General features: G+C 39.3%; 1 protein-coding gene across 1 annotated transcript in view; it reads right to left on the reverse strand.

The window, feature by feature from the left end:
* thbs4a (thrombospondin 4a) overlaps positions 1 to 12053 on the reverse strand; it is a 169672-nt gene that overhangs the window by 19997 nt on the left and 137622 nt on the right. Inside the window, exon 20 of the mRNA XM_039758372.1 lies at positions 3311 to 3483. Coding sequence (XP_039614306.1) covers positions 3311 to 3483 — 173 coding nt within the window. The remainder of the gene's footprint in view (positions 1 to 3310; positions 3484 to 12053) is intronic.

The raw sequence follows: 12053 nt of genomic DNA on the forward strand, positions 1-12053 counted from the left end.
ATATTTAAAGACATGTTATTTATGTGCAGAATGTACATTTAAATATAAAGTCATCATTAGTTTATCATTTAACGGGATGTCCTATGGGCTGGAGCCCGGCCGGGACACCCAGGAGGACGAGAGGAGGGCTTGTGCCTCCTCCAGACCTCGAGGGGGTGTCCGTCCTGGTTATGCTGGAGGCCTCGGGTAGAGGGCTTGGAAGCCCAGCCCTGTAGGGACCCGGGGCCACCGCCAGGCGGCGCCCCAGTGCCTTATTATCCTGGGAGCCCAGGACTTCTGCCACACCAGGAAGTACCGGGAGGAAGACGACAAGGGACACCCGGACGGCTTCCGGGTGCGCAGCCGGCACTTCCGCCACACTGGGGTGTGGCCAGGACTAATTGCCGGAAAGCAGCTGGAGCCCATCCGGGTTACCATAAAAGGGGCCGCCTCCCTCCAGTCATTGGTGGATGTCGGGAGGTAGTTGGCAGAGCTGGAGAGAGGACTGGAGGCGGCCAGAGGAAAGGCACAAGGACTGTGAGCCCTGGACTTTGGGGGAATCGGTGCAAGAGGCACTGGGGGTGCACGTGAGCAAATTGTAAATATTGTAAATAAACAGTGTGTGGTGATGAACAATATGTTGTCCGTCTGTGTGTGTCCGGGCCAGCTTTCACACCTACTATAATTGTTGTGCCAGCCTGGAAATTGGCAGGAAAGAAGATAATTAGGTGATCAGGAGGTGGAAAAAATAAGAATCATTCAGGAGTATGAAACTGAAAGAACCAATAACCCTGATTGCCAAATGCCAATATATGAAGAGAAATTGTTGTTGAGAAAAGAATTCTAAATTTCAGTGTTTAATTTTTAAGGAAGGTTATTTTTGGATGAAGCTGATAAAGCTTCTTTGGACTGCAAGCCCTGACGTTATTACAACCAAAACATAGAATAACAACATTTACAAAAAAAAAGAAAAATGTCCATGTGGTTAACATAAAGCATAATGTGCAATAATAATAAATTCTACCTTGAGGAATAATTTAAAGGAAATAATCAACCCAAATTTATTAAATCACAAATGTAAAATGGATGATAAACCACCACACTGACAGGCTCAGAAAACGAAATCTCTTGAGTCTTGAGCAGAGAAGTTTGCGTGGGGGACAACATCCATGCCTTCACAAGTAAAGTAAAGTTGATCCAGCAGAACTCTTTTGATTAAGCCAAAGACAGCATACTGGAAAACGCTGCTGCATGTTAACAGGGAAGTGCATTTATAGCTGAAACAAAGAAGCGCTTCCTCACACAAACAATCTTTGTGAATCTGGAACAAATTACAAAGTAATGCAGTTGAAGCGGCAAACTTAACCACTTTTAACAAATATACAGAATGAGATATCAGGACTATTACAAGCTATGGAGCTGGAAAATTGAATGGTCTCCTTTTATTTGCCAAGTTTCTTATGTTTTTCTTAAAACAAAAAAAAAATGTCTGTATATCTCATTGATATTGCAGCTGCAAGAAGGAACCCCATCTCCAGTTCAACCAGGTAATGATGGACCTTCTTGTTATCCTAGCTCATTCGTCTATTCAGCACCCCATCTATGTTTAGAACTCATTATTTCTAAGACCTGCCAAGTCTTTATGCAACATTTGGGTGGTGATTGATGACCATCTGTCTTTTGCTGATCATTTTGCTATGGTCTCTCAGTCTTGCAGATTAACTCTACACAACATCTACAAGATCAGACCATATCTGATGAAGTACAGAGCAGAAGTCCTGGGCCAGGCTTTGGTTTTGTCACATCTGAACTACTGCCTCTGTCTGCTGTTAAATTCAAGTATATTGTCATGGACACGGACCAATGAGAACCTTAACGGTATGTATCCCACACATTGCAGAGAACAGTATAAGTTACTGTATATAAAATACTAAGATCTGTCCATCTGCAGCATGATTACTCACAAACTACTGGGGCTAGAACCTTGACCTCAGTCTTGACTGAAAGCTTATGACCGGATACTTACTGGAATTCAAAAAATTCAGGTAGTGACAACCTTGGCAAATTGACCTACACTCATGGGTTTCTTATGGCAAAGTGATTAGCAAACAAAGTGAAATATCGGAAAGAAAAAGAAGACCAGTGAAGCTTAATAAGCATCAAGGAAACTACAGAAACCGATGACATGATAAAGGACCCCAAAATCAGAAGATGAAGAAGAAAAGCACGCCATCTCCTGAGTGTCATGTGTGAGATACAGAATGTAAGAATGACAAAGATGGAGAAATCCTTGTAACTGGCTGGAGTCTGTGTGTAACTGCATTGGCTAGAACTTTGATCTTGGTCTTGATTGAAAGCTGATGACTTGATATGTTCAGAAAATTTCAGGTAGCAGCAGCCTTGGCAAACGGACTTACACTCGTGGGTGTATTATACTAGGGAATCCATTCCCGGGCTCCCGATCACCTATCTGTGCCACGAAATTTGCCATCACAGAATGATGACAAGAAACTGGATGCATCAATAAAAGCTGAAATAGCGGTGTTTCAGAGCAACGGCAAGCGCGGGCGTTGTTTAGAACAAGTGTATCAGTATTTGATGACTGTGCTGCCTACTTTAGTGGAGGCAGAGCGTGCTTTCTCAGCGGCTGGCTTACTCTGCACGAATGTGCACTCTCGCCTGGATGACCATACGCTGGACATGTTGTGCTTTCTCCGCTGTTATTACCGCAACTAACTAGATACATGTACTTATATGACAGCATGAACTGCTTGTAGGTAATTTTATTGGTGCAGTAGTTTTATTAAAAAATAAGTGCCGATCGTTCTAAAACCGTTCACATGTGAGATGCCCGTGCACTGTGTCATCCCTGGGTGCCTGGGATTCCCAGATTCCCGGGAATGGATTCCCTATATTATACCAAAATGATCATCAAACGATGTAACATGGTGGAAACAAAAAGAGGACTAGTGTCATCTGCTGAGCATAAGGCAAATCACAGAGGCAAGTGACATGCTGAAGAACACCATAACAGGAAGAGGAAGGAGAAGACCGGCGCCATCTGATGAGCATCAGGTCTGGGATAGAGAATACAAGAATGACAAAGAAGGAGAAACATATGCAACTGGATGTTTCACTAATACTAACAAAGAGCACACAAGTTTGTGAGTACAGCTGCACAGCATCTCCTCATTTTTATAGATGATTACATGGAGTACCATGTTGATTTGAAAGCTATGACATGCGGGGTGATTAAATTAAGGTTCTTCACTCTAAACTGTATTATCTTAGCCTTAGAGACAGGAAATAATATTGAATTAGCTGTGCATACCTGATGTACCCAACTTGAGGGCGGTGCTGCAAGAACCACCGGTAGGAGACCTTATCTTTCCAGCCCACATTCCTGGGGTCCTTCCATAGCAACCTGACTTGGTCTGAAGTGTCACCAGTATGCCAAAGTGAATTTCTCAAGTGCTCACCAGGGCCAGTTTTGGATTTAACAGCCTAAAAAAAATAAATGAATAAATAACAAAGCATTTTGAAACCTGCATAATGTAATATTTTAATTGTATGCTGTTTGGGAGATGACTTGTTTAACTTTTCTGCTGAAGAATCTCAGGTAATAGGCCTTTAGCCTAAAAGTCTTGCTATGCTGAACTCTGTGCAGTGTATAGTGGGAAAGCTGAATGGCAAAACAGTATTTAGAGTATTTTGATTAGCTAGTATGTCATTCCCATGGACACATAACCTTGAGCTTACTGATAATGATTCAATAAAAGTTATATGTTTTGAGAACCTGAAAAGTGCTATGGCTCACTCACATAGCAGACATGAAAACAAGCTAGGTGGTCATTTTGGACACAAAGAGAGTTTTCCAAAAAATAGTTTTCTCTTTGTTGGTCTTTGGTGCAAAGATGAAGCTTTCTTTTAGTTCAAATGTTCCTTTTCTGACACGTTTGTATAGAGTTTAGCTCAGTTGCTGTGTAGGGAAAAATATGTACAGTGTCACACATGCATGCTTAGGGGGCACCTTCAAAGCTCTGCTAAGTGAAGCAGTTCCACCCTGGGGTGAGACAGAGTACAGTCGCTAACCACCTGTTACTTTTTCTGCACCACTCAAAAGGGCAAATACCAGATGATCCCTGAACATGACTCTTGAAGGGTCCTGGAAGCCCCTCCGTTTCCATCATGGCTACTATATATTCAGCCCACTAATTGAAAGTGGGCATTCATTGACAGACCCACTTGAAAAAGAGAGAGAGATGGAGCTCCTCTAAACCAGCACATTTCTGATACCTCTTATACCCTGAGGCCATTTTTTTAGCAATTTCACCTTAAGGGGAGAACACCAAAATAAAACCTTATTATTCAATAAATAAGGAAGGACAGTCAAGTTTTCACTAAAATCTGACAGATTTTTATATAAAATACAATTTCTCACAAATACACACACACATATACACAAAAAAATGACACATTTTTGTTTATTTTGCACACCCTTGGCTTTTTCCTTTTTTCAAACATGGTCGTGTTACATATTGCTGGAATCGTCTCAGTCACATCTATACAATGGTATGAAGTGAGGGTATGGTGCCAGCGATGGCTGCCTGTTTTCTATTCTCAGGAGGATATCTCACGATCGATACATCATACAAACATGGACTTGGGCTTCGGCTTGTTTTGGTCAGGAGAATCTGCTGTAAATGCTGATATATCACATGTATATATTACCTGCTCAGAGGTGTGACAGTTTTCCTGTTTTCAGCTCGTAGCTCGCGTTTGCTCAGTCAGAGTTAGGGTTCAATGCCTGTCAAAATCGGCTGGTTAAGACCATTTGTTTGATTTATAACACTTGGACATTCCTTGTACAGAAGAATTACTACTTTTTTCATTTTGTTGTGTCGATTTATGAAACACCCCACTTTTTTACGCCAGATTAAAAGTCTACTGTAAAAACTGTAGAAATGTGATCACTATGAGTGTGAAGTTGACACCCATTGCTTGAAAACAAGGTATTTTTGGTGTCGGTGTGTGGCGTAATTCACCTGTATGATTTGGTGAAAGATTTTTGAATTCTTGCTCGGCCCAGTACAGGGCCACTTAGGGTTTAAGAGGTTTGTGGCTGTGGCCGTTATTTTTCTTCTTACCTCTTTTTTCTTTACCGATATTAAACAAAGTTTACCAGACAGGTACCCCAACCTTTGTCTGTCCTATTGTGTGACAACAGCTTCATGGAACTGTATATCTGCTGTTGTTTAGTTACTCTACACTTGGAAAAGACCACTCTCTTCAAGAAGAAATCTTTTTCTTTTCTGATTAAATTACACATGCACCTAAGGTAAAGAAACCATCTGGGATTTGTTATCTGGGACAGAATGAAGATCGCATGAACCCATGAATTGTTTGTATTTCTTATATTTTCTGCTATTCGCTTTGATGCAAATAAATATAACTTTTAAGGGAGAGCTTAAATCATTGTCATTATCTGATTGCTATTAGCATGGCCGAGAATCTAGCTTGTTCATGCCTTTTCTAGCTACTGTCCCATAATTGCATGAAAGGATGATCATGCAATTTGGACCCTATTGGGTTGATGTAAAGGTCTGGAAGTAAAGACAGGCCCAGTCAGTAAGCAGCCTGCTATTAGAGGTCCCAAGGGTTGAATACTTGGATACAATAAGGACAGTGAGACAGGTAAGAGGTTACAGGTAACGGCAGTATAACTGGATTTGACGTTTCTTTCAGTCATCCTTTAAGAAAAGAACCCAAGGAATGATTAGCTTATAATGATGACATGATGAAACTTGTAGACTTACACATATATAAATTGGCTATCTATGAAGGAGAATGTCATTGTATGGTCACTCAAAATTCCCATTTACTTTAATCCATGTAGTTAGACCCAAATGTCTTATGCCCTAAAACTTGAAGTTTGGTCTTGAATGTTATGGGTGATGCAGTTGATAGCACTCCTACTGCACTGTTGGAGACTCCTGAGTGTTAGTTTGGGACTGTCTGGGAGGAGTTGGCACATTCTTACTATTATACTGAGGAGTTGGCCCTATGATGGATTGGCTCACCTTCTAGGATTGTTTCCTTCTGATGTGATGGGCCCCTGGCCGATGTGACCATTAAACTAATAAAGTGGGTTTAAGAATGTTAAGTGTTATCTGGAATGTGGTTTTATTTAAAACAAATGACACTTATGATAAAATATATTATAGCTATGTACAGATATTTTTTATAGTTGGAACACAGACAATTTAAAGGAGCTGTATAGTGTCACACAATGAGGCAGAATTAAACCAGCGATATTTTTGTTCAAAGACAACACTCCATTGTGCCCGGGCTTTTCTCCTTGTAGTCTTCTTTACCTTTATATATCTTAGACATGCTAAATCGGCTCTATATGAGTCAGGGTGATTTATGACCTTCCTGCTTTTACCCAATACTGTTGTGATAGACACCAGTCTCCTTAACTGGACAAGGAGGCCAGTCAATGAAAGATTAGGAGCTTAGCCATTGGCTCAAACAAACTCAAGAGCTGATATAGCTGAATGAAACACGACCTGGCCATGCATTCCAGTTGAATTAGAAACTGGAGAAGAAGGGTTAACCAGTTGTTGTGTTTCTATGAATATGTTGCGTAACTGCTTTCCTAACACTCTGTGGATGCCAGTTTTGGTTTAAGTTTTGAAATGAAAGCTCAATTCTTGTCTGTACAATGAGATGACTTACCACCAATGAGCCAGAAACATCCAGGGTTTAAATTCTCTCATGAGCATTATCTGTGTGAAGTCTCCCATTCTCCTGGTGCCTAAATGAGTTTTTCTCTGTGTCACTCACTATTTCAGGATAGTTTTTTAGCCTTCCTATTTCCCAAAAAGTGTGTCCACTTGAAGCTCTGCCAACCAACTTTCTCATCTTCAGCTGTTCTTCAGATCCCTAATCTTTTAACGCTTATTTGATCTGAGCACTTACAAAAATGTCTTCTTTAGGCTTTGCATCACTGATCCGAGCACATTTCTCCAGTTTTGATGTCACTACACTGGTTACCTGTGTCATTCAGAATTGATATTAAAATACTGCTTATGGTTTACAAAGCCTTAAATAATCTCGCTCCATCTAATATATCGGAGTGTCTGACACCTTATATTCCAAATCGTAACCTTAGATCCTCAAATGAGCTAAACTTAAAAGAAGTGGTGAGGCGGCCTTCTGTTGTTATGCACCTAAAATCTGGAATAGTCTGCCAGTAGGAATTCACCAGGCTGATATGGTGGAGCACTTTAAAAAATTGCTATAAACACATTACTTTAACATGGCCTTCTCACCACTTCACCTTCATTTAATCCTGATGCACTGTATATTCAATTCATTATAATAACTATTCATGGTGGCTTTAAAATCCGTACTGACCCCTACTCTCTTTTCTGTTTCTTTTCCCGGTTCTCTGAGGTGTCGATCTGTGCCACTACCACCTAATCAAAGCATCATGATGTTCCTATATTGATGGATTAAAAGCCAGAAGTCTACATGACCATCATCATCAAGTTCTTCCAAGAGAACCCTAAATACAAAGAGGACTGTTTCATTTATGTTAGGTAGAATGCCCAGAGGGGGCTGGGTGGTCTCATGGTCTGGAACCCCTGCAGATTTTATTTGTTCTCTCCAGCCATCTGGAGTTTTTTTTTTTTTGTTGTTGTTTTCTGTCCTCCCTGGCCATCGGACCTTATTCTTATTCTATGTTAATTAGTGTTGTCTTATTCTAATTCTTACTTTGTCTTTTTTCTCTTTTCTTCATCATGTAAAGCACTTTGAGCTACATTATTTGTATGAAAATGTGCTATACAAACAAATGTTGTTGTTGTTGATCTGGGGAAATTTATTTCTTAAGTGCATGAATCCTGTTTCTATTTTATCCATTGTTTTAACAAAGTTTTCATAAATCTAAGTTTAATACACAGAGGAGGAAGGTAAACTTTCTCAGGGTCAACAAGTGGACTGTTAACTGCAGAGAATCCCAACCGGAGCTAAATTTCAGCTACTCAGTGGGTAAATTTGCTTAAAAGACCCCAAGTCCCCAAGATCTCAATTAGTTTCCAAAAATGACAATTTTCAACAACTGTGCCAAGAATATCCAAAATCGTAGGTGAAAAGCAAGAACAAGTGACGCACTGATGGATGTGATCTCATCGACTCGGTGTGTTTCATTCTGTTATTCTGATATCTGAATGTCATTAGTTGTTTTTAAATAAGTTAAATAGCCTTATTGTGTACTATTATTATTATTATTATTGTTATTTGAACTTAAAATAAAAATGTTAAGAACGGTATCTTAAAATTTCCCCTTGATCAATTGATTTATTTTGGTAGAAGTATAAACTCAGATTACCAAACAAAACAGGGTGAGGGGAAATTTACTTTCGAAAAGTTACCCCGAGCTAAATGGGCTGAAAAGGTTGGGAACCCCCTGGTTTACCACATTTTTCTTTCCTGGAAACAGGGAGATATGTTTTGGATGCTGTTTCTGATTTAGATCATTTATGTGAGGTAGAATGGGGGCTGAGTGGTTTCATGGTCTTGGAACCCCTGCAGATTTTGTCTAATCCATCTGCAGTTTTATTTATTTTTGTTGTTGTTGTTGGTTTTTCGGCCCTTCCAGCCATCGGACCGTAATTTATTCTTTGTTACTTAGTATTGCATAATCTTTATTTTGTTTTTTTATAAACTTTCCTTTCTTCATCTTGTAAAGCACTTTGAGCTACACCGTTTGTATGAACATGTGCTATAGAAATAAATGTTGTTGTTGTTCTTGTCCCAATCACACATAAAACAACAGCATTTGGTGTAACCAACCAAAAATACAAAGACCTTTAGATCTCCATTTCTGTTTCTGAATGTTTTCTTAAAGTAACTTCATGTTCTCATATGACACTTTCATGTTTATCACATGTGTTATAGACAGAGAAGGAAATTGTAATTTTGTTGTGGAGATGACAGCTTTCAAGCTGAGTTTCAAGCAGTCAATGAACAAGCTACACTCATCCACGTTGTGTTCATAACAAAGTGTCTTCATTTTTGAATTACATTTTTAGGTGGTGCTGATTAATTTTAAAATAGATATATGTGTATTAATATTTTTATCCTGCGATGACACTAAATGATAGAAATATTAAGGTGATGTCACAAAAAAACTAAAGCTGGTAGAAAAATCTGACTTTATGTTTGCATTGAGCATTATAAAAAATTATTAGAGCGCTTATCACAGTCCTTGGTGAAAAATTGTTGATGGCCAGTATTGCTAGGCTAAAAAGTTAATTAAAGTAAAGAGTGCATGTTCACTGTTTAATTGTCACCTTGTAAGGTGATGCTGATGTAATATTTATGATTTGTTCACTTTAAGAATTTTTTTGACTTGAACTAAATATTTTTAGACCAAAAATATACATGGGAATGTGGGTTGCTTTTTCTGTAGATGTTTTGAGTGTGGTTTTCTTTGTGCTATGTTTCCTGAATATAACCATTAATTATTTCATGCTGCCGTGACATTATTTTGTTTAGCAATTGGAAGGTGTCATTTTATGATACCCGTTACTTGCGTGCTGCTCCCCATTGCCATGGTACTTTGTTTCAGATGTCACCACACCTTGCGCCAACAGTGTGACCCTTTAACCCTACAGATTTTATTTTTTTTTTAATTTATTTTTTTCTCCAGCCTTTGGAGTTTTTTTTTTTTTTTTTCTGTCCACCCTGGCCATCGGACCGTACTCTTATTCTATGTTAATTAATGTTGACTTATGTTTATCTTTTATTGTGTCTTCTATTTTTCTATTCATTTTGTAAAGCACTTTGAGCTACATTTTTTTGTATGAATATGTGCTATATAAATAAATGTTGATTGATTGATTGATTGATTAAATTCTGCACAAAGATTAATTTCGTATCAGTGATTAAACCTGGTGCAGATTTCCTGTTCAAATTTCTGTCTTGTGATTTTACTGCTTTCTCTCTGACTTTGATTTCTGGTTTTAGATTAGGCTTTGGTACAAAAAGGTTTCGTCTTTAAGGTTTAAACTTGCTTGTTGGTTTTGATTGTTTCATCTCCTGGTCCTCTTCTCGCCCTCAGGAAGAATAATAATAAAGTGTTAAAGCTGTTCAAATTATTTTCACTAACTCTGTACTTTGACTTCAGGCCCTGACCGGGTTACTGATGATGTCATTGGTTCCATCTTCCTGTGTTCAACAACAACAACAACAACATTTATTTATATAGCACATTTCCATACAAATAATGGAGCTCAAAGTGCTTTACAGGATGAAGAAAAGAGAAAAAAAGACAAAGTATGGATTAAAATCAGAGAACACTAATTAACATAGAATAAAAGTAAGGTCCGATGGCCAGGGAGGACAGAAAAACAAAAAAAACTCCAGACGGCTGGAGAAAAAATAAAACCTTCAAGGGGTTCCGAGGCCATGAGACCACCGAGCCCTCTCTGGGCATTTTACCTAACATAAATGATCAGTCCTCATTATATTCAGGGTTATCATGGAAGGACTTGATGATGACGGTCACATGGACTTCTGGCCATTAATCCATCACTGTAGGGCTATCATGGTGCTTTGATTATGTGGTGGTGGTGCAGATCGGAAAAAGAACAGAAGAGAGAGTAGGGATTAGTATGGATTTTGGAGCCACCATGAAAAGTAATGATAATTAACTAAATATACAGAGCATCAGGATTAAACTAAAATGAAGTTATGAGAAAGCCATGTTAAGGTAATGTGTTTTTAGCAGTTTTTTAAAGTGCTCCAATGTATTAGCCTTCATGCCAGTTTCCTCTGGGCTCTCTGATTTCTTCTAAATTGTCAGGATGATCTGGATCAACTGGAAATCATCTCAGTCTGATTTGTAGCCTGGGATTTCCTAGCATCCTTTAATAAAGTGGTTTCCAATTTACACCCAGGTATTAGTATTATACCTGTTGGTATTCTGGATGCTTCAAACAGTCTGAATTATGCACCAATAGACAATTAAGATTTTATATTTTTCAAACCTTGAGGTGGATGGGCTACAACAGAACCATCCAGTGAGCAGCAGTTCTGCGGATGGTATTGTCTTTTTAATGAGAAGGTCAGAGCAACAGCTACGATAACTCAATTCACCCAGCCTTCTGACCAACCAACTTTTATTTGTTTAATGTCAGACCCATTTCTAGTTTTGTATTTTGTTTTGGATATACGCTCACTGAGCAAATTATTGTGACCACTATACTAACACTGAGTAAGGCCTCCTTATGCTCTCAAAATAAGTTCAGTTTTTTCGTGACATGGATTCCACAAGATATTGGAAACATTCCTTTGGGATTCCAGTCCATGTTGACACGATTGCTTCACACACTTTCTGCAGATTTGTCAGCTACACATTCATGCTGCAAATTTCCCGCTCTACCACATCCCAAAGGTGTTCTTGTGGATTCAGATCTGATGACTGAGAAGACTACTGAAGGGCTCTGAACTCATTCTCATGTTCTTGAAACCAGCTTGAGGTGACTTTTGCCTTGTGACATGGTGCATCGTCATGATGGAAGTAGCCAATAGAAGATGGGTAAATCGTGGCCATGAAGAGATGCACAAGGTCAGCAGTAATACTCAGATATGCCGTGGCATTCAAGCAATGATTGATTGCTGCCAACAATCCTCAAATCATTACACCACCACCACCACCACCAGCAGCTTGGACTGTTGACACAAGGTAGGTTGGGTGCATGGATTCCTGCCATTGTCACTAACTTCTGACCCTACCATTAGCAGAAATTGAGATTCATCAGACCAGGCTGCATTTTTTCAGTCTTCAACTGTCCAGTTTTGGTGAGCCTGTGCCCACTACAGTCTCAGCTTTCAGTTCTTAGCTGACAGGAATAGAACCCGATTTGGTCTTTTGCTGCTGTAGCCCATCCACCTCAAGGTTTGACGTCTGCACATTCTAAGATGCTTTTCTGCTCACAACAGTTGTACAGAGTGGTTATCTGAGTAGCCTTTCTGTCAACTTGAACCAACCTGGCCATTCTCCT

This window comes from Polypterus senegalus, chromosome 7 (assembly GCF_016835505.1).
Source record: "Polypterus senegalus isolate Bchr_013 chromosome 7, ASM1683550v1, whole genome shotgun sequence".
Taxonomy (NCBI): domain Eukaryota; kingdom Metazoa; phylum Chordata; class Cladistia; order Polypteriformes; family Polypteridae; genus Polypterus; species Polypterus senegalus.